The sequence below is a fragment of the Lampetra fluviatilis genome, chromosome 21 (assembly GCF_964198595.1).
Source record: "Lampetra fluviatilis chromosome 21, kcLamFluv1.1, whole genome shotgun sequence".
In the NCBI taxonomy this organism is placed as follows: Eukaryota; Metazoa; Chordata; class Hyperoartia; order Petromyzontiformes; family Petromyzontidae; genus Lampetra; species Lampetra fluviatilis.
In genome coordinates, this window is record NC_136295.1 from 13,335,027 (window position 1) to 13,361,305 (window position 26,279).

Genomic DNA, 26,279 nt, shown 5'->3' on the forward strand with positions numbered 1-26,279 from the left:
CGCCAGCGGTGCGACTCGTAAATCCGTCTCTTCGAGCGATCGCGGACAGAGCGGCGTTTACACACACACCCGCGCACACACACCTACACGCGTGCACACACATACACGCGTGCACACACATACACGCGTGCACACATACACGTGCGCACACACATCCATGCGCGCATACACATGCGCACACAAAAAAGACAAAAATCCCCCTATAGCCGTAACAGACTGTAGCGGCAAGTGTTGTAAGCGAGCACCTATGAAGGCGGAACGGTACACGAGGGGGTGGGTGGCCGGCACCACGCCCGACCGCCTTTGTCTCTCCAGTGGCGATGTTCACACACCGCACACCAGGTACTCATTTGAGGCCGAGTCGACCTAGGGGAGGCCCAGGACCGGTTAAGATAATCGTCACCGGTCTTGTCAATGAGCGGGAATCGAACCCGGGTCGCCGGGTTCATAGCGCAGTGCGCTAACCGCTACACTACCACTTCCCACGATATAAAATGCAAGACACACACACAGACACATATAGATACACACACATAAATACACAGACAAAGATCGCCATTTAGCCTGCCTAAATTGTTTGGGCAAGTGCTGTAGGAAAGTCCCTCTGTAGGACGGGGAACTGCTTACCGGCCTGGTGAGGCCCAGGACCGATTCAGAAAATACTCACCACTGATATTAGCCGTGAGCGGGAATCGAACTCGGATCGCCGAGTTCATAGCGCGATGCGATAACGACTTCACGTTGCTCCTAATACACACGCGCACACATTGTGCCAGGCCGCCACGTGAAGTGCCGAAGGCTTGCTGCCGGCGGGAGGTCGCGAGACAGACCCAGGTGCTACGGGTTAACCGACTGAGATGACCGGCTGTATCTCCACGCTATATCTTCATTCTCAGTCTTCAAAGACGACAAAATTAAATTGTGCAATGCGCACACTGACACACATTCGCGCATCATCTGGGTTCAACGTGGGCAGGGTTTTTCTCACTGGCTCACAAAGTTATTTCATCTGCATTGAGCCAAGCGTGCTCGCTGTTCCGCGGGCCCATCGCACGCTCGCAAACAACTTTCAGCGGCGGCGGCGGTACGATGGCCGGCGCATCCTTCCCAGCGGGGACCCTCCGCACACAGCCTCGAGACTCCACAGGTGCGGGTCAACAATTCGGATTGTCGTTAGGTGATTGATAGGGTGTACGTTACACGGTCGTGCGTGAGCGCGAGTGTGTGCGGGGAACACTAGGGTAGCGGTTCGCGCGTTGCGCTACGAACCCCGGCAAACCGAGTTCGATACCCACTCGGGCCCAGTAGCAGTGGTGAATATCTGAACCGGTCCTGAACCTTCCCGAGGTCGACTCAGCCTCAAAATGAGTCCCTGGCGCGCGGTGTGTTTAGAACATCGGCAGCACCTTCTCGTGTGCCGTGCCGGCCTTCATAGCTACTGCTCGCTAACAGGACCTGCCCCAACAGTCTGTTCAGGCTATCCGGGGATCTTTGTCTCTGTGTGTGTGTGTTTTCTACCTAGGTGATTGCGTGGGGAGCTGTTGCCGGTGTGGTGGCTCGTGCCGTCAAAACCAATCACGCGGTCTTTGAGTGCGCGTGTGAGTGTGCGTGCTTGTACGTGCGCGTGTGAGTGCGCGTGCTTGTACGTGCGTGTGAGCGTGCCTGTGAGCGTGCGTGCTTGTACGTGCGCGTGTGAGTGTGCGTGCTTGTACGTGCGTGTGAGCGTGCGTGTGAGCGTGCCTGTGAGCGTGCTTATACGTGCGTGTGAGCGTACGCCTGTGAGCGTGCGTGCTTGTACGTGTGTGAGTCCGCGTGTGAGCGTGCGTGCTGCGCTGCGTACCCGGCGATCCGATTTTGATTCCCGCTCACAGCCAACACCAGTGACGATTATCAGAATCGGTCTTGGGCCCTCCCCTAGGTCGACTCGAACTCCCTCTAGGGCGTGGTGTTGGCCACCCACCTCCTCGTATGCCGTGCCGGCCTTTATAGGTGCTCACTAACTGGACTTGCCCCAACAGTCTGTTAAGGCTATATTGGGGGATGTTTGTCTTTGTGTTCGTGCCACGTGTATGTGTGTGAATGCGTACGTCCATCACAGCAGGCCCTGCCACGTGAGCCCTGCGCTATCCCTCTCTTCCACTCTTTCGCTCACTCTCCCACACTATCCCCCGCTTTGTCTCTCCCACTCTCTCCGACGTCCCTTCCTCTCTCCCGCTCTCCCTAGCTTCCCCACTCTCTCCTTCATCCTGTCTGTCCCACTCTCTCTTCTCCCTCCCACTCTCTCCCTCTCTTCCTCGTTCTTTCTCCCTCGCTCTCCTTCTCTCTCCTCTCTCTCCCTCCCGAACTCCCAGCTCCGGTTCAGCTGCCACTCTTCAGGGTCCTCAGTGACACTCACCACAAACACCGCCAGCAGTGCAAAGAAACGCGCACAGTGAAAACAAACGAAGGGAGCGGAGCGCGGGGAGCGGAGCGCGGGGAGCGGGGAGGGAGGGGAGGGGAGCGCGGGGAGGGGAGGGAGGGGAGCGGAGAGCGGGGAGGGGAGGGAGGGGAGGGGAGCGCGGTGAGTGGGGAGGGGAGGGAGGGGAGCGCGGGGAGCGGGGAGGGGAGGGGGGAGCGGGGAGGGGAGGGGGGAGCGGTGAGGGGAGCGCGGTGAGGGGAGCGCGGTGAGGGGAGCGCGGTGAGGGGAGCGCGGTGAGCGGAGCGCGGTGAGGGGAGCGCGGTGAGCGGAGCGCGGTGAGGGGAGCGCGGTGAGGGGAGCGCGGTGAGCGGAGCGCGGTGAGCGGAGCGCGGTGAGCGGAGCGCGGTGAGCGGAGCGCGGTGAGGGGAGCGCGGTGAGGGGAGCGCGGTGAGGGGAGCGCGGTGAGGGGAGCGCGGTGAGCGGAGCGTGGTGAGGGGAGCGCGGTGAGGGGAGCGTGGGTAGCGGAGCGCGCGGCGCCTCCGCCATTGAAAACAAAACTCTCGACGGCAGTTGAGGAAATCGAGCCGTGCGGCGTCGTCCCCATGAGAGCTTTCTCTCCGATCTTGGAAACTTCGCAAAGTCGTGCTTGCCGAAGGCCGTTTAATCGCAGACAAACTGGCCGGTTGGGTGTAACGGTCGGCACCGTGCGGGACTTGCAGTGCGGAGGTCGCCGGTTCGATTCCGTCTCCCTGCGCGGCGGTTGGAACAATGGGGGGGCGAGTTTATTAAATTCCCCCCCGCCCACTCCCTCTGTCCACGCAGCAGCGTTGTTGATCTTGTGTTGGGTGCCGGGGTAAAGTGCGAGTGCGCTCTCCGCTTCCAACACGTGCGGTTGGCGTGGTGGAATCGTAGACCTACGTGTAGTCATACAACCAGCAACGTGCTGTGGGGAGGCCTTCGTCCAGCGGTGGATCGACAAAGTGCCGTCCAGTAAATCTGTTTATCCACGAGAGTCTCGCCGAGGCTCGCGGTCCGGAGGGGCCCTGCTACGTTTGAGACATTCGGCCAATTCCATCGCCGAGCATCGTGCTTCTCCGGACAGCCCGGTGACCCCCCGCGACCCCCCGCGGGTCCGCACCTCGCTGGCCGTTGGCTTCCAAAGCTTCGCGGATCCTTCCGCGACCCGCCAACCGTTGCCACCGCGAAACCGTTGGCTCGCACGCGCGGTCCCTTGCCAGGGATCGTGCGTGGAAATCCCGTGGAAGGAAGGAGGGCGTGGGTGGTCGTCCTGCTCGTCCGTCACCGCGTAGGGGGGGCGGGGGGGGGGCTCATCGCGACGCAAGAAATAAAGTGGGGGGCGGGAGGCGGGGGGCGGCCGTGGCTTGCGAGTCCCGGGGGGGAGAGGGGTGCGGGTGACTGTGGAGGCGCGGGGGCTGGGACGCGAGCTCGCGACGTTGGCGGGGGGCGGCGGTGCTGGTCGAGGCGTGTGCGGGGTGTTATTGTGGTGTAATTGTCGGAGTTTTAATCGCGTGAGTAAGCGACCCGTTCTATCCTAACTGCTACAAATTTACATTCGCGGTTGACCCCACGACCTCCCTGTGATGAGTTTGTGTGCCTGCGAGAAAACACCTTCGCATTCCGATTTCCCCGCCGCCGTCGCCGCTAATGAAAGATGGTTTTGTGTTTAGAATGTGGAGGCCGAGCGGCTTTCCCAGCCGCGCCGCGTTATTTGCGTCGGGGTTTACGAGCCGCTGTTGGGGTTTGTTACCGCGAGCGCTCCGAAGGTTGTATTCATCTGTTTCTATCAGCACGCTGCTGGGCGGCTCTGCGCCCCTCCAGAGAGCCGTGGTGCCGCTCCCTCTCTCCCTCGCTCCCTCGCCGCGCCTTCGGAGTTTCGTCAAAACCCAAAAACGTGCCACTCATAATGGCCGCATTTTGCGAAAGTGGCTGATGTGAAACGAGACCTAATGAGGCCCGGGCCTTGACTTTTAATGGGTTTATTAGCTATGACACGCGTTGATTTTCAAGCGGTTCCTTGTACAAAGCCACCCTGTGTGACCGACGGCTGTGCACACACGCACATGCACACGCACACACATGCACATACACGCAATTGCACACACACGTACGCACACATGAGCGTGCAACTGATTGGATGAGCGAGCGAGAAAATAAAGCGGAGAGGGAGCGAGGAAAGGAGCGGACGAGCGCGCAAGCAGCCGAGTAGGTGAGCGTGCAAGGCTACAGGAGGGTGAGCAAGGAGATTTAGGGGAGCGTGAGCGAAGAAATGAATGGTTGGGCTCGCAAATGAATGGGCAAGTAAATGAAAGGGTGAGCAAATAAACGGACGAGCGAGCGGGCAAATGAACGGGAGAGCAAATGCCGTTGTCGCTGCGTCGCCGCGGGCCCTGCAGCCGACGCGCCCCCCGTGGCCGCTGTCTTGGTTACAGGCCACGTCTTTTCCTGCGATTCGATGCGAAACACCGTTTTGTGGAAAAATGGGTCATATTTTTTTGCAAAACAATCAAATAAAAAAACTGCGCATTTCTAAGTGGCGGCTTCCTCTCGTGTGACAATGGGTCGTCCCCGCGCGGGGTTTGTGAAGCGACATTTCTGGCGCTGCGTCGGCAGCTGTGTGGAAGCGCAAAGCAAAAGCCAAACACAAATCTGGCATCGTCATCGAATACCGAGTGCCACCGCTTCACAAACGGAGAATTAATTTAATAAACTCCCACTCCTTCCATACCGGAAAGAAAAGACTTGTTCTCTTGAGATGCTATCATGTGCAGTGAATTCAGTACATGGTCCCAGCCATAGGAATGTGGAATTCTCACCACAGGCTCGATAAACTGCCCAGTGATAGTGTTGAATGAGGGTTTGGTTCACAATCTGACCTCATTGTGGGGTCATGACCTGATGTCTCGCTCGGGGACGTGAGCGGACCTCTCCCGGGGCGACGTGCTTGATGCGGCCCTCCGGCCCGCTGACCTGGTGGGCCACCAGGTCTGAGAGGACTGACGGAGCGGTGCTACGGGTCGGCCTGACTCAAACACTGGGACCGTGTCTCCACCACAGCCACCACAGTAGCGATCATCGTCACCCTATCATCACTCCAGCTATCACCATCACCACAATTGCTATCATCATCAAGTACACCTGCAATACCGCAACCACCATGATCATCATCAACAGGACCAGCATTATAAATGCCATCATCATTGCCATTATCGCTTCCATCACCACCATCAGCTCCACTGGAACCACTCGCACTACCGCCACCACAACCATCGGCATCACCATCAGTCACCACCTGCACCACCACTACCACAACCACCACCACCGTCACGAGCGCCACAACTACCACAGCCACCACCAGCAGCAGCAGCAGCAACAACAGCCTGTGCAGATTGACTGGGCGCTGGCATGTTCCAGTCCCCTCCCTCACCTCACGGATAGTTATAAAAGGAAAAATTATGCGATCTAACCCAAAACCTTTATTATGAATAATACTGGTCACGAAAGCCTACATGTTAAACTGAAACCCCTGCTGTTAAATCCTGGCTTTAATGTCTCCACGTGTATAAGTGTTTCCAGAATCCCTGGAGGACATTCCGAGAAATGCGGTGTAGGAGTTATCAGCGTAATTATATATTTATATATTTGGATTATATATAAATATAAGGCACGGGCGCTTGCCCCTTCATGTCCATCGTGCTTGTGTTGCCGTGCGTCTGGGCGCCGGAGAGAACCCGGTGACCCGAGTTAAATTTTTGCTCACGGCCACCAACACCAGCGACGGTTATCTGAACCGGCTTGGGCCTCCCCTAGGTCGACTTAGCCTCAAATGAGTACCAGGGAGACAAAAGCGGCCGGGCGAGGCGCTGGCCACCCACCCCTTCGTGTGCCGTGCCGGCCTTCATAGGTGCTCGCTAAACAACACTTGTCCCAACACTGCTAAGGTTATACAGGGGATCTTTGTATTATATTGTAATGGTAAGCCTTATTGTAATAGTCAGTCAAGGCCTCTGATACCATCAATAGGCCAGGGCTGAGGGATATTGGTTTTATTTTCAGAGTCCCTGGCCCTCTGCTCACCATCGTTAAATACCTTCATGATGGTGGGCCGGCGTGGGTAAAACTGTGTGGCTGAGAGTCAGAGCCATTCCCTGTTCACCTTGAGGTGTGACAAGGATGTCATCTGGCTCCTACATTGTTTAACATACTTTTTGACCACGTAGTTTGAGAATCTTTCTATGGATGTACCGAACGAATTTCCATCTGGTACAGATACAGTGGGAAGCTGATCAGTGCCTTGGTCAAGGGATGCCTACCTATTGGTCAACCATGTTACGTATGCTGATGATTTGGTAATTCCTGCTGAGAAGGAGTTAGAGACTCTGCTGCTGAGTCTGGAACGTGCCACGAAGAGGTTGGGCCCTGCCATCATCCCCACAAAAACAAAACACCTGCATGGGTATTGTGTGTCATCAAACATGAGTGATGGGGCAGAGGTGATAGAAGTTCCCATACCTCGGCAGTTTGCTTATGACTAGTTCCGGTTTGGCAGAAGAGGTCTCACTCCACATCAGTTGAGCTGCCTTTTCTTTTCATCGGCTGGATACCGCTGTGTGGAAGCTACCTGGCCTGTCACCCCATAATAAGTTCTACGTCTTCTCGACCAGTCGTACCTTACCTTTTCTCTGCTTGACCCCTCTGAAGGAACGTCTGCACCAGTTTGAAACATTCATCTTAGCTGCCTACAATCCATCCTGGGTTTAACCAGGCTGGATTGTGTGAGGTGTTCACAGATCCTTGAAAGATCTGGAGTCGATCCCATCAGTGAACTCCTGTAGGCGAGGCTATATTGGCCGAGCTGTGTAGCCCGCATGCCCAGACACCGCATGCCCAAGCAGCTTCTGTTTGGCCAGATTGAGGTGGTTAAATGGGTATGGCATGGGCTAGAGAAGAGATGGCACTGATGTGATACAGGAGAATGTGGAGCGGAGTGGATTTGCCGATGGCCGGTTCCAGCGGTGTCGAGATCGGCCTCGATGCAGGAGGCTCGTGAAGCACGCCACTAGGCAGATGGAGGCAGTCGTTTTCCAACAACAGCGGAGGGCAGAGGAGCGACTCGCACAACAATGTGTGGAGCGCGGGGCGGCTATAACGCATCGAGGTGGCACAGTCGTAAGCACAGGTGCTGCATCTGCCAGTCATCTCACAGCCATGACACCCAGGTCTGTCCCGTGACCTGCCAGCGGGCCTTCGACACTTTATTTTGCCTTAGAGTGCACCTAGCCTGGCACATATGCTGTAATGACGTCACCGACACTTAGCGGCGAATGGTGGGGAGCGATGGTGTAGCGGTTAGCGCTACGAATCCGGCGACACGGGTTCGATTCTTGCTCACGACCAACTCCAGTGACGATTACTTGAACCGGTCCTGGGCCTCCCCGAGGTCGGCTCAGCCTCAAATGAGTACCTGGTACGGTGTGTAAACATCGCCACTGGGGAGACAAAGGCGGCCGGACGTGGTGTTGGCCACCCACCCCCTCTTGTGCCCTGCTGGCCTTCGTAGGTGCTCGCTAACAGCACTTGCCCCAACAGTCTGTTACGGCTAGACTGGGGATCTTTGGTGTGTGGTAATTGGTGGATGTGTGTGTGTGTGGTAGTGATGTGTAGTAATTGGCGGGGGTGTGTGTGTGTGTGTCGCGCTGTGCGCGTCACTCGTTTGGGCGGACCCCGTGCGATTGCGCTGCGCGATCAATATCCGCTCTCGCCGCAGATCAAGTGGCAAGGGTCGTGGATTGTTATTGATCTGTCTGTGCGCTTGCACAATCGTCTGAGAGTTTTGCGACACAAACACTTAAGATCTGCCGATTGCTCGGAAGCAGTTTTTAAACTTGGCACACACAAAGCAAACATTAACGAGGCTTCTCCCTACCCCCTTCGGGGGGTGTCGGTGATCTTGTTGTTTGTGTCTGCCCCGTCGCGGTGTACGCACCCCGGCGTCGCGGCGTGAACGGCGTTGTTAGCGGCACTCCGGGGGCGTGGCACGCCCTGCCGCCTGCTGCGTCTCGCACCGCGACCCGTTCAGACACCCGAGTCGATGCGACGCTTTAATCTCCCGCGATCGGCCCCGGGGAGGTTTTAGCGTGACGTGACGGTGACGTGACGTGACGTGACGGTGACGGTGACGATGCCAATCTTGAGTTCGCACTCGCGGTGAATTTCTACAGGCGTTGGCGCGTGGCGTCCGCCGAGCGGGGGGGCGTCTCGACCGAGGCGACGTCCGGCAACGAAAGCGACGATCGTTTAATTCTCGTTTTGTTTGTCGAGAGGACGTGTTCCGCTGCGGAGCTCTCGCGATGTAAAGGTCAGGGGCCAGTTGCATTCAATTGCTCAAGTGAAATTAAGTCCCCTTAGCTCGCAATGCGGAGCAGTGCGAACGAAGGGGACTATCGCTCGAGGTGTTAAAAGCGGCGGGGGGCAGCGTGCGAGCACAGTGGCGACGACGACGCCCCGAGTTGGGCGCCGGCGGCGGGAGCGACGGCCATCGCCCGTGCCACCGATCGGGTGCCGGCCACCGCCTCCTACGGAGGCCTCGTGAGTGGGGTGATCTCGTGTCGTTGCGCGTCCTGTCTGCCGGCGAGGTCACGGCGGGGTCGAGTGAGCAGCGCGGGCTTGCTTGTTGTGTACACCAGAGCGGCGCAGGTGTGGGTACGGTGTGGCCAGCAGCACGACAGCTGCGTGCTGGGACGTGCGCGCCGGCAGGGCAGCTGTTGCCACTGTTTATGGACAACACGGCCTTCGGGAGGCCCGGTTTGCTCACCCGGATTTGGCAAGAGCAGTGCGGCGTGGCTGCTCGTGGAGCGGGATCGGGTGGAGCGTGAGTGGTGGCGGTAGCGGTTTGGGGATGCGCAAGCGTGCGGCGGCTGCACCGGGTTGAGATAATGCCTTGCCCTTGGGGCCTGCCCACTCGCTCGTTCACGTGCTGCCACGCGCTTGGATGCGGCCTCCTGTTCCTGAAGCCGGTGACTGTGTTGACAGGCGGAGCATAAAGACAACGCCTCTGCTATTAGCGGCAAATCACGCGCGTCGCTTGCGGCCGATTATACGTTTGAAATTCTGCGGGGTCGGGGGCCATTGACGGGAGCGTCCGTCGCTGTAACGTCACTCTGGTGCCGCGGCTTTAAACGCCGCGTTCTGCCCTCCTCCCCGTTCCCTCTCCTCCGCGTTCCCGTCTCCTGTCCCCTCCGCCCCCACGCCACTCCGTCCGTGGCCCCCGTTTCCCCTCGACTCTGCTCTGTAGATGCGGAGGCCTGGGCCTCGCGGTGCTGGTGCGATCCGAGAGGAGGGGGTTTTAAGTTTTTCCGCTCGCGCGTTGGGGGTCGCGGGAGATGCACGCCAACCCTCGCCGCAATCGACGTGTCGGCCCTAGGCTTTGCCCGTGCCAGCTGCACGCCAGCTCACGTTCACGCGTGCGCACGACACGTTCACGCGCGCGCACGCACGCCACGTTCACACGTGCGTGCACACGCCACGTGTATGCGCACGCATGCGCGTGCACGCCATGTGTATGCGTGCGTGCGCACGCCACGTTCACGCGCCGAGCAGCCTTAGGACCTAACCGCCTCTCTCTGCTTCCTCCCGGCCCCCGCACTGTCCGCACTGTCCGCACTGTCCGCACTGTCCAACGTCGTGCGGTCGGACAGCCCCGGTGGCCGACACGACATGCGGAGGCCTTGGTGCGCCACTGATTATGGCCGTATCTCGCGGAAGGCGCCCAATCTTGTCAAATCTCGGAAGCTAAGCAGGGTTGAAGCTGGACAATGCTCGGATGGGCGACCGCCGTGCACAAATAGGTTGTCGGAGGCGCCCGTGCGGCCGGGCTCTCTGGTGGGCTGGCCCTTGCCGTGAGAATGCGGAGTTTCCACGACCGTCTCGGGGTATTCGGTGGAGACGATCGGCCGCTGCGTTTGCGCCGGAGTAAATGCGCGGCGCTCGACGTCCGAGAAGGGCTCGGGCCGGAGTCGGAGCGCAGGCGCCGAGCGGCTCGTTCCGTCGCGGCATCGCGGGCGGCCGCGGCGGCTCGTGGGGGGAGGCCTCCGTCCGGAGGTCGATTGATCGCGGCCGACGACGACGACGACGGTGATGAAGTCCCGAGCGTTATCGCGGCAGATGTTGGAATGTGCGGTGCCCGCGCGGGCGCGAGCAGTCTCCGCGATTGGCGGAGACGGATCGATGCGTGGCAGCGCCGAGCCACCCGCGTGCCGGCGGCGGAGCGCCGTAAATTGGGACGGGGCGCAACTCGTACAGAACAAGCGGTGAGAGTGATGGCCGAACAAGCGGAGCGGCCACCGAGCCCCATAAATTTTAGTCGGCGGCGCTTCCCATGGCGCGCGGGCCCCGTTCCCCCCGCCGACAGAAATTAGAACCGCGTGTGACGGCGCGCGGGCTCCGATCCACGTGGCGCACGTGCGTGAGCGCGTGAGTGAGTGAGTGCGTGCGTGAGTGCGCGCACTGGCAGGATGCTGTTTTGAAGCCCCCTATCCTCCTCTGGCGTTATGCTCTCCCTTCTCTTCTTCAGTAATTTTTGTCCTTTTTATTATTACTATTATTATTTTCACCGCCGCAATTCCGCCCAGCGCTTGCGTCGACACGAGACTAACCCGTTGTGGCAGCTGCTGGCCGTCGGGAAGTGGGATGAAAGACGCCCCATCAGTCCAGCCGCGTCTCTCTCCCCACCCCCCTCCTCCTCGCAGCAGCAGCAGCCGCCCCCTCCACCCTCTCGCTGTGATGATTCCCAGGCGAGGAGACGGACCGGGTGACGGTGGGGATTGCGAGCCGTGTGTGATGTGGCCGCGTGTCCCGTGGCTTCTCTCCCTTGCGTGCGTCCCAGGCGTCGCTCAGATGGCTGCCCCCCCCCCCACGCTCCCCCCCCCCTTTCCATGTCACTCCGGGCGCTGTGAAGGTGACACGGGCGCAAGAAAAAACCCGCACCGCTCACATTTATCTCGTTAAGCTCCTGAGCTGATTGGTTTATCGTGGAGGGGCGCCTCGCGCTCTGTTTTTTTATTTTTTATTTTGCGTAAAAAAAAACGAGATGAGAATGTCACACATTTCATCTGATGGCTGTCGGCCGGCACCGTAAGCGCTTCTCAAGATAAAAGCGAGTTAGGGATGAGAAATCCCGCGTAACGGTGATTAGAATTTTTATCCGGTTTAGAAATATATATTTTTTGGGAACGCGTGCGCCCGCTGGTGCGTGGTGCCCGACGCGCGAACGGGTTAACAACACAAAAATGCGTCTCAAATTGGAACCACGAGACGCATTCTTCCCCCCTCTCAACTCTAAATGTGTTTAATGTTTAATGCACTTGAAATGACTCCCAAGTCCGCAAAAAACCAAGACCAATTTCAGCGAGAGATAAAATCATCATTACCATTGTGGCAGATAACGGCCTTCAATAAAAATAAAATGATCCATTTAAAATTCCTGTCTAATCCTGTCATCTAAAAACGGCCGCTTTGCGAGCCCCCACTCCTCTCCCCCGCGACCCCACTCCCGTGTCTCACGTTGACATCTCTTTATGATTTCTGGAGTCTTCGCGGTCGCCGCCGATCGCTCGCTACGGCGCGTTCCAGTGACGCAGAGCCGGGCCGAGGCGTGAAATGGACGACGGGGCGCACGGGACCGCGATGGCGTGCGTAGCCCCCCCGTGTCGGAGCCAGCGAGTCTGTACGGTCCGCGGCCTGGCCGGCCCGCCTGCCCGCCCGCTCACGAAAGAGAGAGCGAGGGAGAGGGAGCGGACTATCGAGTGACACTTGCAGCTTTCATGAGCTGCGCTTTCCGTGGAAAAAGTCGGCTGACGGCTAATGATGTTTGGGTGCCAGATCTTCGTCGTAATTAGCCATCCCGCAGGCTGAACCGCACGGATGAGCAGCCCACTGTGGGTTGAGTAATGCGGAGAATATAGTTCAGACCGATCGACGCGCACGCTGCCACACGCACACATGCGCACACATGCGCACACGCACACACGCACCCCTTTCTAAGAGTCCTTCACCCCTCCCAACCCCTCTCAAGCCGTCACGGTTTGGTATGCCGGCCGACGAAGGCATTCGTAGAAGTGAGAACAAATCGCACTCAATAAAGACGTTCTCAATCGGATCGTAAAACACACACAGACATGCGCACGCACACGGCGAGATGCACAACGCACACAGACGGACGCACGCAAACACAGCCGCGCGCAAAACAAAGACGGTACGAATTGACACACACACAGAAGCACACACTCGCACAGATAGAGAGATGCTCAAGACACACAGACACAAGACACACACACAGACAAGCTTAAATCCACAGCAGCAGCAGCGTTGGCATCGTGTTATTTTAAACGTTGTCACAACCTCCCACGTGCCCCGGAGTAACGAGTGCCGGGACTCGCCGTGCGACCTAATGACCCCTGAGGGCTAAATAAAGATTGACACTCGCCGGTGCTCTCTCTCTCTCTGGTTGCCGCTGCGGGGCTGGCGAGCGGCCGCCTTGTTTTTGATTCACTTTGCTATTTAAAGAACAAACTCCGCGAGCCGTGCGGCCAGCGCCGCCGCGCTCGACGCCAGCCCGCGCGGCGACCCGCGTGGCGACGCCACCGCCCCCGAGCCGGCCGCGTCGCTCGAGCGACCCCCGTCGCCGAGATGCGGCGGCGCGGCGTTCGCGTCCCCCAGGCGGGGGGGCGGCGTGCGGGGGCGGCGTGCGGGGGCGGGGGGTGGGGGGGCACGGCGAGTCGCGGAGGGGCGCGAGCGGAGCGGCCGCGCTCTGTGACGCTCGGTGGCCGCGTGGGCGCCTTGTCTCCCGCAGGAATGTCCGAGGGCTGAGGGCGCACGCCCCGAGATGGCCTTCGTCTTCGTCAGCCCCTCGTGAGCAGCTCCCGATGGCAGGTGAGCGTCACCGCATCCCCGCCCCCGCACCTCCCGACCTCCGACCCTTCGCTTGGCTCCGCCTCCCCCCCACCCCCTTTCCTCGTGCGGGCGTCGCGTGTCCGCCGGGGTCGCGCACGGGGGTCGCCTACGGGGGTCGCCTGAGAGAAAAACGGAGGCGGAGTTTGGTGGGAGTGGCAGCCCGCGTTGCTGCTGCTGCTGCTGCTGCTGCGTTGGCAGCGGTGCACAAGCACGGTCAACAAAACAAGCCGGCACGTTCGCCGGCAACGCTGGGACCCGACGAGGAGAAGTGGCAGGAGGCGACGTATGGGCAGCAACGACAGCAGCAGCAGCAGCAGCCTTCCTTCCCCACAGACAGAGAGAGACTGGAGCCTAGACCACGGCAGTGAGGGTCGTCGCTGCACTTTGCTCTTCGTTTGTTCATGGGATTTTTTATTTTTTGCACACACTGATTTCTAATCATCCTCTTGCTTGCTTCTCAACAGATGATTGACTGCTGTCAAAGTGCATTGATATCGGGGGGAGAAGGCGGAGGCCTTGCATCTGGGGGATTGCTGTCTCTGTGGTTATAACAACAACAACAGCAACAATAATGGGTGGAGTAAATTTGGATTGCTTCTATGGTGGTCACCGACGAATTCCGGTTAGGCTGCTACTGTTGAACTCCATCCCTGTGCTGGGCACCTCCGGAAATACGTTTTGGTATTCACGTCACACGACGCTAAAACGAAGGAAGGCGCCGATGCGTTTCGCGGACGAGTGTAGTCTGGCGGTAGGGGGCTGTGTCGCCCTGCGTCATCCCCGCCGAGTGACTTCGATTCTGTCCCGGGTGCTCGGGTTGGCCGTCTCGATGTTGAGCGCCCCGTGCCGGGTCCCCGTCGATTGGACCCCGAGCGCAGCACGGAGCGCACGGCGCTGTCCCGGCTTCGCTCTCCGACTTGGCCGGCACCGCGGTAGAAAATCCCGACCACCTGGAATCGAGACTCCGCACGTTCCCACCCCCCCCCCCTCCTCGTGGAGGCGGAATATCAGGTTTGTTAGGGGCGGCGCTAAAAAACGCTTAAAGTGAAACGCGACCCCGGCGCAGCCGAAACATTGTTCCCCTTGTTGTTTGAGGTCCCCTAGGCACCGTTAAAACGAGTGTCATCAACCGCGCTCCGCGCCGACCTTGGGAAGGTAAAATTAGACGCTCCACGCCGCCGCCGCGTGGGCGTGCGGTGGACCTGGTCGAGCGTCGACGTGGATGCCGGTTATTGTTTTCCATTTGTTTGTCGTGACGTAGGAGCGGTGGGGGGGTTGCGGGGGAGCGGGGGGACGGCTCTCCTCGCGGGCTGTCCTGACACGCCGTGCCCGGCGTGGCACGGAGATCTCGAGCGCGGCCCACGAAGGTTTCCGCGTCGAAACGAACGGAAAGAAAATAAATCGGCGCTCGTCCGTTGGGCGCGAAACGTGCGGCCCGCGTGAGCGAAGGACGAGTCGCGTAACGCCGCGGACGAGCACGCCATGTACAATTCGCGGCCGGTTGTGTTTACGTAGCGTCGAGATGTGACCGCCCATCGAGATGCAAAAATAGCGACATATTTATTTTATAGAGGCAGTCAGTCATAGGCATCGTGATTAAAGGAATTCACAAGCCAATGGCCCACGACCGTATCACTTTCTCCCGACTATATATATTTAGCAAAACATTAACACATTCCAGGAATCGTACCGTTTTTCCGATGAAGCGCAGGAAGTTACAGATGTCACACGTCAAAAAAGTAAACACCGCCCTTTGCAGTAAGAACGTGGCAACGCTTCTGGGCCATATGGAATAACTGCGACCATCATCAAAGAAGCGGGACCAGCTGTCGGAACAAAGTTTGCGGAGCTATTTACTAAATGTCCTCACAGAAGTGAAATATCTCAGTTGTGGGATGGGTGCCCTCAATGCTGCCTCTGTGTGACTCGGGGCAGATTGAAGCAGCAGTCATCGCTTACAACCCCAGGCTAAAATTAAAATATTTCTCGTGAGATTTTAAAAAGACACCGACAAGACGGGAACAACAACGACGCGGAGTTCACACGAAGAGAGCGACGGAGGGGAGTGAGGCACCAGAAGATGTTTCGCCATCATACTGGAGGAGTCCGATGAGCTATGAAGCTCATTTTCACAGATGTCCGGATGAGCGTGCGCGGTGAGCTTCACAGCGACACCAGAGGGTGTTCGCCATGCGGACGAGTGGGCGCGGATGTAAAGTGGATGTTGCCGACAGCACGGCGATGGTGACGAGGAGTGGCCAACAGGGAACGGGTTTGGGGAGTGGCGACGCACAACGGCTGCAGAGTTCGGCTCAGGAGCGAGCGCGAACGTGGAGCTACGGTCGCAAACACGAACCAGTCCAGAGGGTTGGGAGTGGCGCTGTAGAGAGAGGGCGGTGAGGGTGGGGGAGTGGCGCTGTGGAGAGAGGCAGGTGAGGGTGGTGAGTGAACCCTCTCCCCGTGATCTGTCACTTAAACCGCCCTCTCGCCAGCGGCAGAAAAATACCGGAAATCGGCCAAACTCCGCGGCGCTGCTCATTAGCGGTCTCCTTTAATTGATTTCGGCGAGAGAAGCGGCGTGTGCGCTTGCGTGGGGGTTTGCGCTCGTGGGCCAGCACGCCTGGGCCCTCCAATTAAACCCCGAGCTGTCACCCGCACGGGAGACTGACTCGGCCCTGTTTGTCTTGCCCCCCACCACCACCCCACACGCTCACCACCACCACCACCACCCCCACACGCTCACCACCACCACCACAACCCCCACACGCTCACCACCACCACCACCACAACCCCCACACGCTCACCACCACCACCACCACCACCCCACACGCTCACCACCACCACCACAACCCCCACACGCTCACCACCACCACCACAACCCCCACACGCTCACACCGCCTCCTGCACACACACGACACTGCTGCGCCCTCCCCCACCGCCATTACAAGAAGCCGTGAACTTCTTGAGCAACGGACGCCGAGCGTTGGGCGAGCGGCGGCGCGCGAGTCGCCCGTCCGGCTGGCGCGGTGCGAGCTCGCACGCGGCGCGCGCGGACGAGACCGCTGGCAGACGCGCAGAACCCCCCCGTCGCGAAGCAGATGCTGGGGGGGCGGCGACGCGCCGCACCGGACGGCGCGGGGCCCGTGGAGTCGGGCGTCCGTGGCCGCCCTGGCGGTCGTGCCCACAGGGAACCGGACGGTCGTGCGGACCCCCTCCACCCCCCGCTGCAGCAGCCTACCGTACGCAGGCCTCAAGGCCGTTTATACGGAGGCCTCCGGTCCCTCGTATACAGAATACTCGGCCCTGCGTGCATGCGACCCTGCGGACACCCCCTACGCAGACTCTACCCCCCTACCCTCGGGCCGCGTGGCTCAGCGGGGGAGCGAGCGGCACACAGTGGGCAGGTGACGAGTTCAAACCCTTGTTGGGGCTTGGCTCGGCGCATCGTCTCGCCGCTCGCCAGGGACGTCAACAGTGGTGGTTCTTCGGAGAGATTCACCGCCACCGTAGGAATGTGGAATTTCCAACGCTGGCTCTGCTGGCTTTAACGTATTTTGACAAGATCTTAAAATCTCAAAGGACATCAACTAAAAGATCGTAATATATAGAATCCTCAAAAGAATCGTTCTTTACACACGCAATTCTCCCAAACCCCGATACACGAAGCCACAGAAACGCCGACGCACGAGAGCCACGCGACTGTCGCGGAGTGATGGCTGCCGTCTCGCGTAATTCCGTCACCGCCGAGGAGATGCCGTCAAACCCCCAATTACGCAATTACTCAACGACAATGGCAATTATTTTAATATATAAATAAAGCGGGAGATTGGAGGGCAGCACGCCGTGGTGTCACGCGCTCGTGACGGCAAACACGGCCAAGTGGGAGTTTACAGAACCCTCCCCCTCCGCCTCGTGAGTCCCAGCAGGCAGTCGATGGCGATCGATGCCGCGCTGATTTGAGTGTTACATTTTCATCTTCGCCATCGACAGAGTAAAATAAAAAATCGATGCCGTTCGGCGTGAGCGCGGCGGATCCGCGGGCATCGGTGAAGCGATTAGACCCGCGCGACGCTCGTCGCGTCCCAGCGATTTGTCCGCGTGCGCGCGTTTGCCGTTCCCCGCGCGAACCCCGATCGAAGGCCGCGTCGCCCGCCGGGCCGAGCCTCGACGGTCACGCCGGTCGCCCCCGGGCGACCGCCGCCGTCCGCCGGCGAGGGACGGCGCCGCCGCTCGATCCTGCCGAGCTGCGGGGCGCGGGGCGAGCGCCGGTACCGGAGCCAAGGCCGTTTGATTCCACGCGAGGCCTTTCGTGCGGTGGCTGGAGGGGGCGATGGAGGGGATGGCGGCGGAGGAGGAGGGGGAGAGCGCTCGCGAAGGGTTAATGTGGGGTGAAGGGAGGGCGGCGGGTGCCGCATGCGGAGGCTTCGACGCCGGTTCCGCCACGGGCTGCCGCTGCCGTGTCGGCGTTTGGCAGGCCGTGGTCACGACGCCTTGCTTGCCACCGCTCGGCGGTGCTGGCCGGATTGGTGGGGGTCCCACATTTTAATCGTCATCAAAAATAATTATCCACCCCATGCATCGGCCAATGGGGGTTGCTTAATCTTACTTCACGTTGGTCGGTGCATGTTGCTGAAGGTAGGGAGAGGCCTAGGTTCGGCCTGGTTGAGATATTGCTCACCACTGATGTTAGCTGTGGCCAGGAATAAATGGTAGGATGCCGGCTGCATCGTGTGGTGCGCTGACCACTGCGCCGCTGCTGTTTTGCTCTGTCTTGGGGTGCGACCAAACATTGATTTGCAGTGGATTACAATGACATTCTATTAAAACAACAAAACTAAACAACATTCTCCAGAGAGAAAACACTAAATAGCGGAATTATCGAATCTCAAGATGTGAACCATTGAGTCGCAAGATGTGAATCTCATTGAGTCGCAAGGTTATCCATTGAGTCTCAAGATGTGAATTTCATTGAGTCTCGATATGTGAATCTTATTGAGTCGCAAGATGTGAATCTCATTGAGTCGCAAGGTTATCCATTGAGTCTCAAGATGTGAATCTCATTGAGTCTCAAGATGTGAATCGTGCTGCAATATCCCGTTGGTTGCGAGGGTGCCAGCACACACAGGCTTCTCGCCACACGTCCCGGATCTCGGCGCGCAGGGCGGCTCCCGTCCCTGCGGGCCGTGCCGTGCCGCGGTTTCCACGTCCACCACAGCCCTCGCGTGCGACACGCGGTGTGTCGTGAGTTCTCTACCGAGACGGGAAGGTCGTGAGAGATGACGATGCGGGCCCCGAGGAGGAGGAGGGCGGCAGGCGTGGGGGTGGGGAGCCTCTGCTGCTCAACAACAACGAGATCATTCACCGCAGCCCGGGTTCCTGTCGGCAGAACAGAGCGGCCGCTGGCTATGGTTTTAATAATAATAGTAGCAGTAGCAGTAGTGCGCGAACCACCGCGATTCCCTGCCACAGATGACATCGGTGGCAAGTTCTGCTGTTGGGTACGGCGGCAATCTGTTCAGGTGCTCGATGCAAATGTCCGCTTCGGCAGAGAGAGTTCGTGGAGGTCGGCTGACCGCAGTGGTTTTACTGCACGGTCCATAGTGTGGGCTGCACGGCCACACCCGTCGCACTTCATAACCCCCCCCCCCCGCTCCGTTTGCAGGCACGAGCGGGACACGCGGCGGCCGGGGGGGCCGGGGACGGGGGGGCGCCGGCTCCCGCTGCAAGCGCGAGCGCCCCCCGAAGCGCCCGGCCGACGACGACGACGAGGGCGACGACCTGCCGGCGGGGGGGGGGCGGGGGGGGGCGGCGGGGCGGGCGGCGGGGGGGGGCGCGACGAGCTGCCCCTCCTTCGCCTCCTCCTCGTCGTCGTCCTGCTCCTCCACGGACGAGCGGGTGCCGCCCTTCGCCGCGCCGCTCCTCGCCGGCAGCAGCAGCGGCTGCGAGAGCCCCGGCTCGCCGAGTCGCGGGGAGTCCAGCAAGAAGCTGAAAGGTACGGCTCGCGCGTCCGCCCCGCCGCCCCCGCCGCGGCCCCCCCGCCGCCCCCCCGCGGCCCCCGCCGGGCCGTCTCTGCCGCCGGGCCAGGACGCCGGTCGAGGTGATGCTCGTTTCCCGTTTACAGCCCTGGAGCTGGCGGTAGAAATTCTACATTTTTATGGCCGGGGAGGTGTGGGAGGGGCGAGTCTATCCATAGCACAACCGTTATCGGCTTCTCCGCGTTGTGGTGCTCGTAATCCATTTCACCGCGCGCCGATCAAAGCAAAAATTGCGTCGAATGTTTTTGTGGTGCGGCAAAAGGGCCGAAGACTCCGCGGCGGCGTCCCGCAGGAGTCGGTAGGGTCGGCACGCGTGGCACGCCGCGTGGCACGGTGCGCGTGACGCGCATTATAACATGGCCATCGATTTATATCTCACCGTCGTGTGACGCTCTGCTCGTAATTAAACCGGCAGGCAGCCACATCACCCCGGGGGCGTCCGCGGCTGACGGACGGGCGGCGGATGAACGACGGGCGGCGAAACGAGTTTGAGTTTGGGGACCGCGGGGGGAGGCGATAGGAGGGGGGGGTTGCGGTTTTGGGAGGGCGGCGCGCGGCGCCCCCTTGCCGAACCGCGTCGCTTCGGGACCGGTTTCGGTAACCGGGTGCCGCGGGACGCCCGCGAGCGACCCGGTGAAAGCGATGCCCTCAACTCCATCTCGCCGGGCGGCGCACGTCACGCTTGGCAGAGCGAATGAATAAGTTAGTAGCTCTCGGCGGCGGGCCGTGGGCTTTCCCGGAATCCGCCTTGCCGTGACCTCTCCCCGCTCGGTGCCACGCAGTCGGCGGCACCGCGAGGCTCGCGGCGGAGCGCGGCCCCCGGCGGCCTCCAAGGATCCGAGCTCCGCGTGACCTCGGAGGCCGCTGGCACCGAGGATCCCGTGGGGGGGGGGGGGGGTGGGGGGGGCGTCGCAGCGGCAGGTGTTGGCGGCTGTCAGCGGCTTTAAAAACTTTTTGTAAGCGCGGGTATTGGGTGTAGCGGGTTTTGGGTGTAGCGGGTTTTGGGTGTTGCGGGTTTTGGGTGTAGCGGGTATTGGGTGTAGCGGGTATTGGGTGTAGCGGGTTTTGGGTGTTGCGGGTATTGGGTGTAGCGGGTAAGACAATCTTGCCGCGATTTACGACCGTAATAATAAATTCCCTTTTATACAATCGAATAAACCCCAATTAGTGTCGAGGATTCTTTTCGAGGCAGGGCTCGTGCTGGATTGTTTTGCCGGTTATTCCAGATGTTTTTTTCCATACGGATGAAACCGGTTGGCCCAGCGTAGGTCCTTTGCCTCCGAGTGGACAACTCAACCTCGGCACGGACGGCTCCGCTGCAAACCGAACCTCCGCGGGGCGTCTCTCAGCAGACCCTGCCGGAAGAACGCAGCCCGGTCCCACCGGCACCGACGCCGACGCCGACTCGGCGTGCGGCGGCACGAGTCCGTCGAGCTGCGTGCGTTTAAACGCGGCACGTCCACGCGCATCGCTTCAAAGAAAGCGACCGAAATTGGCGGTCGTCCGAGCGTGCCGCGCACCACCCCGGAGCGGCTCGCCGGTGCCGCGTGATGTCGTCTGGTTCAGCGGAACCACGCCGCTTCGTTTGCCGTCCCCGGGCGAGTTTGGTTCTCGGCGCGACCCCGGTCCCCGCGCGGGCGACCGCTCTGTGCCGTCCCCATGGGACGGCTCGCAGCTGGGCCTCGCCGCACGGGCCGTTGGCGTAATTGGGTACCGCCCGCCCGCCCGCCGCCATGCGACCCGGCAGGGTTTGATCCACGAGGCCACCCACTCGGCCGACTCGGATCCGGAGTCTCTTCTCCCCACGGGGGGCGGCCGCTGGGAGCAGCCGGGGAATCCGAATTCATTCCTCAGCAAAGTTTTCTGAGTTTCCTTTGTCGCTTTCACGGTGGGGCGGGTGGGAAAAAAATAATTAAAATTGTAATAACAATAATTACTGCTCGAATGGCAAGTGGAATTATTCCGAGCGCCCGTGCCAGCTTTTTTATTTCCTGACCGTCGAATGCCACGAAAAACTTAAAACAACAGTTTTTTAGCGGAGAGTGTTCGATGCCGGAGAGCTGCACTGAGGATTCCGCGTTTTTATTGGGGCGCCGGCATGGCGGATGCCAGCCAAGACTCGCGTTGGCACGTTAGCGCCGCGCCGCCGCCATCGCTCCCCATCGTCACTCGCCGCTCTGTCGGCGATCGACGCTACGCGGCCTTTACATCTCGGCACGATGCGTCGACGTAACAGCTCGAGAATCGGTCGGCGCCTGCGAGCGGCAGAGGGCGCCGTCTCTCGGCACGGGGTCACACGAGTTCTCCAGCGCCGGCTCCGCCGCCGGCGCTCCGCTCGTGTTGGCCGCGTCCTGTGCACCCCTCCCCCCTCCCGTCCGCACCCTGAGCGTGCTTCCGCGGAGCGCGGTTGGCAGTCGCCGCGCTTGGAAGGTCGCCCAAGCCGTGAGCTGCGCCGATCCCCGCAGCGGGCACGGGCTGCCCCGCTTGGCAGCCAGCGCCGGCTGGGTCGCCGCCACCCGCTACCGCTCCCCTCCGCCCCGCCCCCTTCCAGCCCGGAGCTCTTTCAAAAGCTGTTTTTCGTCAAGCGTAGATTTCGTGAATAGATAATGTTTTTGGGGGCTTTCAGTTTCTCTTCAGGTTGTTGCCAATTTGCGATCTCTGCTGCCGCGTGCAGCGGCTCGGTCCGTGCCATCGGTCCCCACCCCCCCCCCCCGTTTCCTCTCCCCTTGTCCCCCACCCACGTCCCGCCTCCACCCCCACGCAGTACAGCGAGAAATGTCAAAACGATATCTAAAATGCCTCGTGTCTTCTCGGCATTCAAGTCCAACTGTTGTGGTTGTCATTGACTGCATTGTTTAACACACGGTGTCCGCGCGCGCTATGAATGTGCGTTGTGTGTGCCTGCGTGCGGCGGCGGCCCACGCTGCCCCTTCCCCGTTCCCCCACACCCCTCACCCCCACCAGGGGGTGAGGGGTGGGGGGGAACAGACAGCGCGGTGCGGCGCTGGGAATCGCGCCACGCTGCGTCAGACCGGTTCGGCCGTCACCCCCTCAAAATACAACCCCCGCCTCCCCCCCCCGACGTGCCGTTCAAACGCTCGCGCCAGCGGGACTCTGATTCTGTTACTCGGCCGGAGCGCTGTCACGAGCCGTCCGGCAGGGGGGGGCGCGAGGGGCCAACTCGGGCCCACGTAGCTCGCCACTCGGCGTGATTGAGCGCACGCGCGCAAATGCGCACGGTGCGTGTCAAAGTGCGCGTGTGTGCACGTGGAAAAGGATGTCTGAACCACTCCTGAGCCCCTCCCCTCGGTCGACTTGGCCTTAAATGGCGCAAACCCCCGGCGGGACCACCAACCATTTGAGCGCCACGCCGGCTGTAATAGGCGCTCGCTGACCGCACTGGTCACCGACGGTCTTTGTAAACGGCCACCCGGGGGGGGTCTGTGTGTGCGCATGCGTTCCAGCAGGAGGCTACATCCCCAGCTACCTGGAGAAGGACGAGCCGTGCGTGGTGTGCGGGGACAAGGCCACGGGCTACCACTACCGCTGCATCACCTGTGAGGGCTGCAAGGTGATTCCCATAGGTGTCGCCCAGGCTGCCCGCCGCCCGCTCGTCCGCCCGCTCGTCCGCCCGTTCGCTCGCCCGCTTGCTCACTCGCCCGCTTGCTCACCCTCTTGGTCGTCCGCCCCCTCACTCTCCCGTTCACTCGCCCACCCGCTCACCCAATTGCCTGCCTGCCCAACCCACCCACCCACCCACTCACTCCCCCCCCACAGTTGTATAGACAGGAAGAGGCAAATGTAATTCACCACCGCCGCCGCACAAATTGATAAATTAAACAGCATCGGGCGTTTCTCGGTAACGCGGTCGAGCAGCACTTTTGAGAAAGGCATTCATCTGCATTACGGTGCCCATGAAGGTGCTCTTTGTTTCTCAAAAAAAACAACAACGGCGATTGAGCCAAAAGCTTCTGCAGATCTCGCCGGGCCGAGAGCTCATTCCTGCGCGCAGGCCGGCGTGCTCGGGCTGAGTGACACCCGCGCCGCTTGCTCCCCGGCCCCGTGCCGCTGCGCGGTCCGCCGAGAGCCGCCCGTGCTCAATTTAATTTGAGGCCAAATTGATTTTGACTGCGGGGCCTCGCAGCCTCGCGGGGCTCGGGACCGGGGGGTGGAGGGGGCGGCCGCTGCCGTCCCCGACGCGCCGGCGCCGGGCTCGGGGCGGGGGAGTGGGCGGGCCGAGCCGCGGTTTTAGTCATCGATTACTCAAATCGCCGGATAAACAAAATATATCGGGGGGGTAGAAAAAACTCTCGCCTCTGTTCCCATTCGTGCCGTTGGACGGGAGGTGACGCGCGGAGCTCGACGGCGCCGGCGTCGCGCTGGGCGGAATCGCTTCCTCTCCCGTGCTGCTATCGGTGATGCCATCGCCAGCCATTCACTTCCGGCGTGTCTCTCCGTACGTCCGTCCATCCAGGGGTTTTTCCGGCGCACGATCCAGAAGAAGCTGCACCCGTCGTACGCCTGCAAGTTCGGCGGCCGCTGCGCCGTGGACCGGGTGACTCGCAACCAGTGCCAGGAGTGCCGCTTCCGCAAGTGCTTGGCTGCCGGGATGGCGGCCGACTGTGAGTGTTACGGGCGGTGGGCAAAGCGAACGGGTGGGACAGGATAGCGCGTGTGTGTGTCTGTGTGTGTGTCTGTGTGTGTGTCTGTGTGTGTGTCTGTGTGTGTGTCTGTGTGTGTGTCTGTGTGTGTGTCTGTGTGTGTGTCTGTGTGTGTGTCTGTGTGTGTGTCTGTGTGTGTGTCTGTGTGTGTGTCTGTGTGTGTGTCTGTGTGTGTGTCTGTGTGTGTGTCTGTGTGTGTGTCTGTGTGTGTGTCTGTGTGTGTGTCTGTGTGTGTGTGTTGGCACAGTAGAGGGCACAGGTGGTGCATCGGCCAGTCGACCCGTGGCACCCGGATCTGTCCCGTTTCCTCCTACCAGCGGGCGTTCGACACCTCACATAGACTTAACGTGCACATAGCCTGGCACAAGCGTAGTGGCGAATGGCGGTTGTTGTCGTTGTTGTTTCTGTGTGGGTTGACTGACAGACCGAGGTGTTACAGGTTGCCTGATCGTCAACATGTAACACCGCGGTCTGTCCCATGACCTCCTGTCACCTTGGTATGTATTTTGACCTCCTACAGCGAGTCACATGGCCTGGCTAGGTACACTTATAGTGTTTTGGTAACACCATCACCGCTCGATGACCTGGTAGGTAGCGCACTGCGCTATGAACCTGGCTGCCCGAGTTCAATTCCTGGCCATGGCTGACATTCAGGGGCGATTATCTGACTCAATCACTGGAACTTCCCGAGGTCAACCAAGCCTGAAATGAGTACCTGCTGCTGCAGTGTGTGAGCATCAGCACTGGGGAGAGACAAAGGTGGCCGGACGTACGCCACACCAGCCTTAAGAGGCGGGCTACGTGCGGGGAGGACCTTTGTGTGCGAGAGAGAAGGGGGCACGAGAGGCATTACAGAAAGATCTCATTCCCGTAATGATTTAAGCGCGATGATTGAAAATGCCCTCCAGCTCTCGCCTGGTTACGATTGTCGGGATTCGCGTTGGGGGTGGCGGTGGGGGTGGTTGGTGGGGTTGGGCGCTGGGGGTGGGGGGCGGCCGCAGAGTGAACTCGGGACGGACGTGACGAGCGGCGTGGGTTGGCGCTCTGGTCACTGGGATGCGGCGCGACCCCGGCGCCCGGCATTCCCTCTCCCCCGCGAGACAAATGGGCTGCACGGGAAAGGGAAGGGAGCTTTTATTGCTACCGATTGAAATGCATGAATTCAGCCTTGCATGTAATGTGCCCTTCAGACTTCCCTTAACGAATGACAGATGTTCCCATATCGGTTTTTTTTTTTCAAACGATCAATTCCTCCCTCTCACGTGGCCAAATTAAACCCGAAATTTATCAAGCGGCCGGTCAGAACTCGCCAAACCCACGGCCGGCGCGGTGAATTTGTGCCGATATTTCATCTGCCGTTGCCACCGTCGTCGTCGTCCTCCTCCTCGCCCACGCCGCTCGACGCGTTCCGCCCGTTTCTCCTTCTCCCGACGGCGACACGACAACAAATCAACGCGGCCGCCACACGCCGCCCGTGAGGGCCGCCGCCCGCACCGCCCCCTCTGCTCTCAACGCGGGGAGCAGAGGGGGCCGGGTGTGTCTGCAGAATCAGAATATTTGTTTATACTGCCGGAAGAATCCGATGAGCTATTGAGCTCTTTTTCATAGATGTCCAGTAGGGGCGGGTACGAACGTTACTACGACAAACATGGTCGTAGTGCACAGTGCAACACATCACCCAGACATGTACAAATCAACTAAACCATCCCCGTCCTACCAGGCAAGGGCCACTGAGGTATTCACTTTCAGAAGCCACCTGGACCATCATTTGGACATTTATAGCACCAAAATAATCCAAATAATCTTAATGGACGTTTCTAAATGTGGAGGGAAAACCACACGACCACGGGGAGAGAGACACGCACACTCCGAATATACAGCAGGGTCGGGATCGAACCCACGACCTCCTGCATACCGCCCACCGCGAACCTCCAGCCCCCCGTCGCCCTTCGCCGCCCCCCCCCCCAGCAGCACCGCCCTCCTGTGGGTTTCACCCAGAGGGAATGGGGAGGCCCCCCGGTTTGTTTGAGCGCACGGAGGGTGCGGAGGGAGCGGAGGGTGCAGGCCAGGGGACCGCCGCTCGCCGCGTCCGTTTACGCTTCGTCTCTCCTCGCCCCGGCCGCGGCGCGGACGAATTAATGCGAGTTTTACCAAGAAAATAAAGAACTGAAGAGCCACAGCTCTCTCTCTCTCTCTCGTTTCCCCCGCTCTTCTCTC

The 26,279-nt window shown here is 60.2% G+C and overlaps 1 protein-coding gene across 2 annotated transcripts in view; it reads left to right on the top strand.

Moving 5' to 3' along the window:
* Positions 1-26,279, top strand: part of LOC144938269 (thyroid hormone receptor beta-like) — a 112,871-nt gene that overhangs the window by 70,479 nt on the left and 16,113 nt on the right. For both annotated transcript variants that reach the window (XM_078866131.1, XM_078866132.1), the window contains 4 exons: positions 13,266-13,345; positions 19,029-19,358; positions 22,866-22,972; positions 23,876-24,023. In XM_078866131.1, coding sequence (XP_078722257.1) covers positions 13,339-13,345; positions 19,029-19,358; positions 22,866-22,972; positions 23,876-24,023 — 592 coding nt within the window. In that variant the 5' untranslated portion in view covers positions 13,266-13,338. The remainder of the gene's footprint in view (positions 1-13,265; positions 13,346-19,028; positions 19,359-22,865; positions 22,973-23,875; positions 24,024-26,279) is intronic.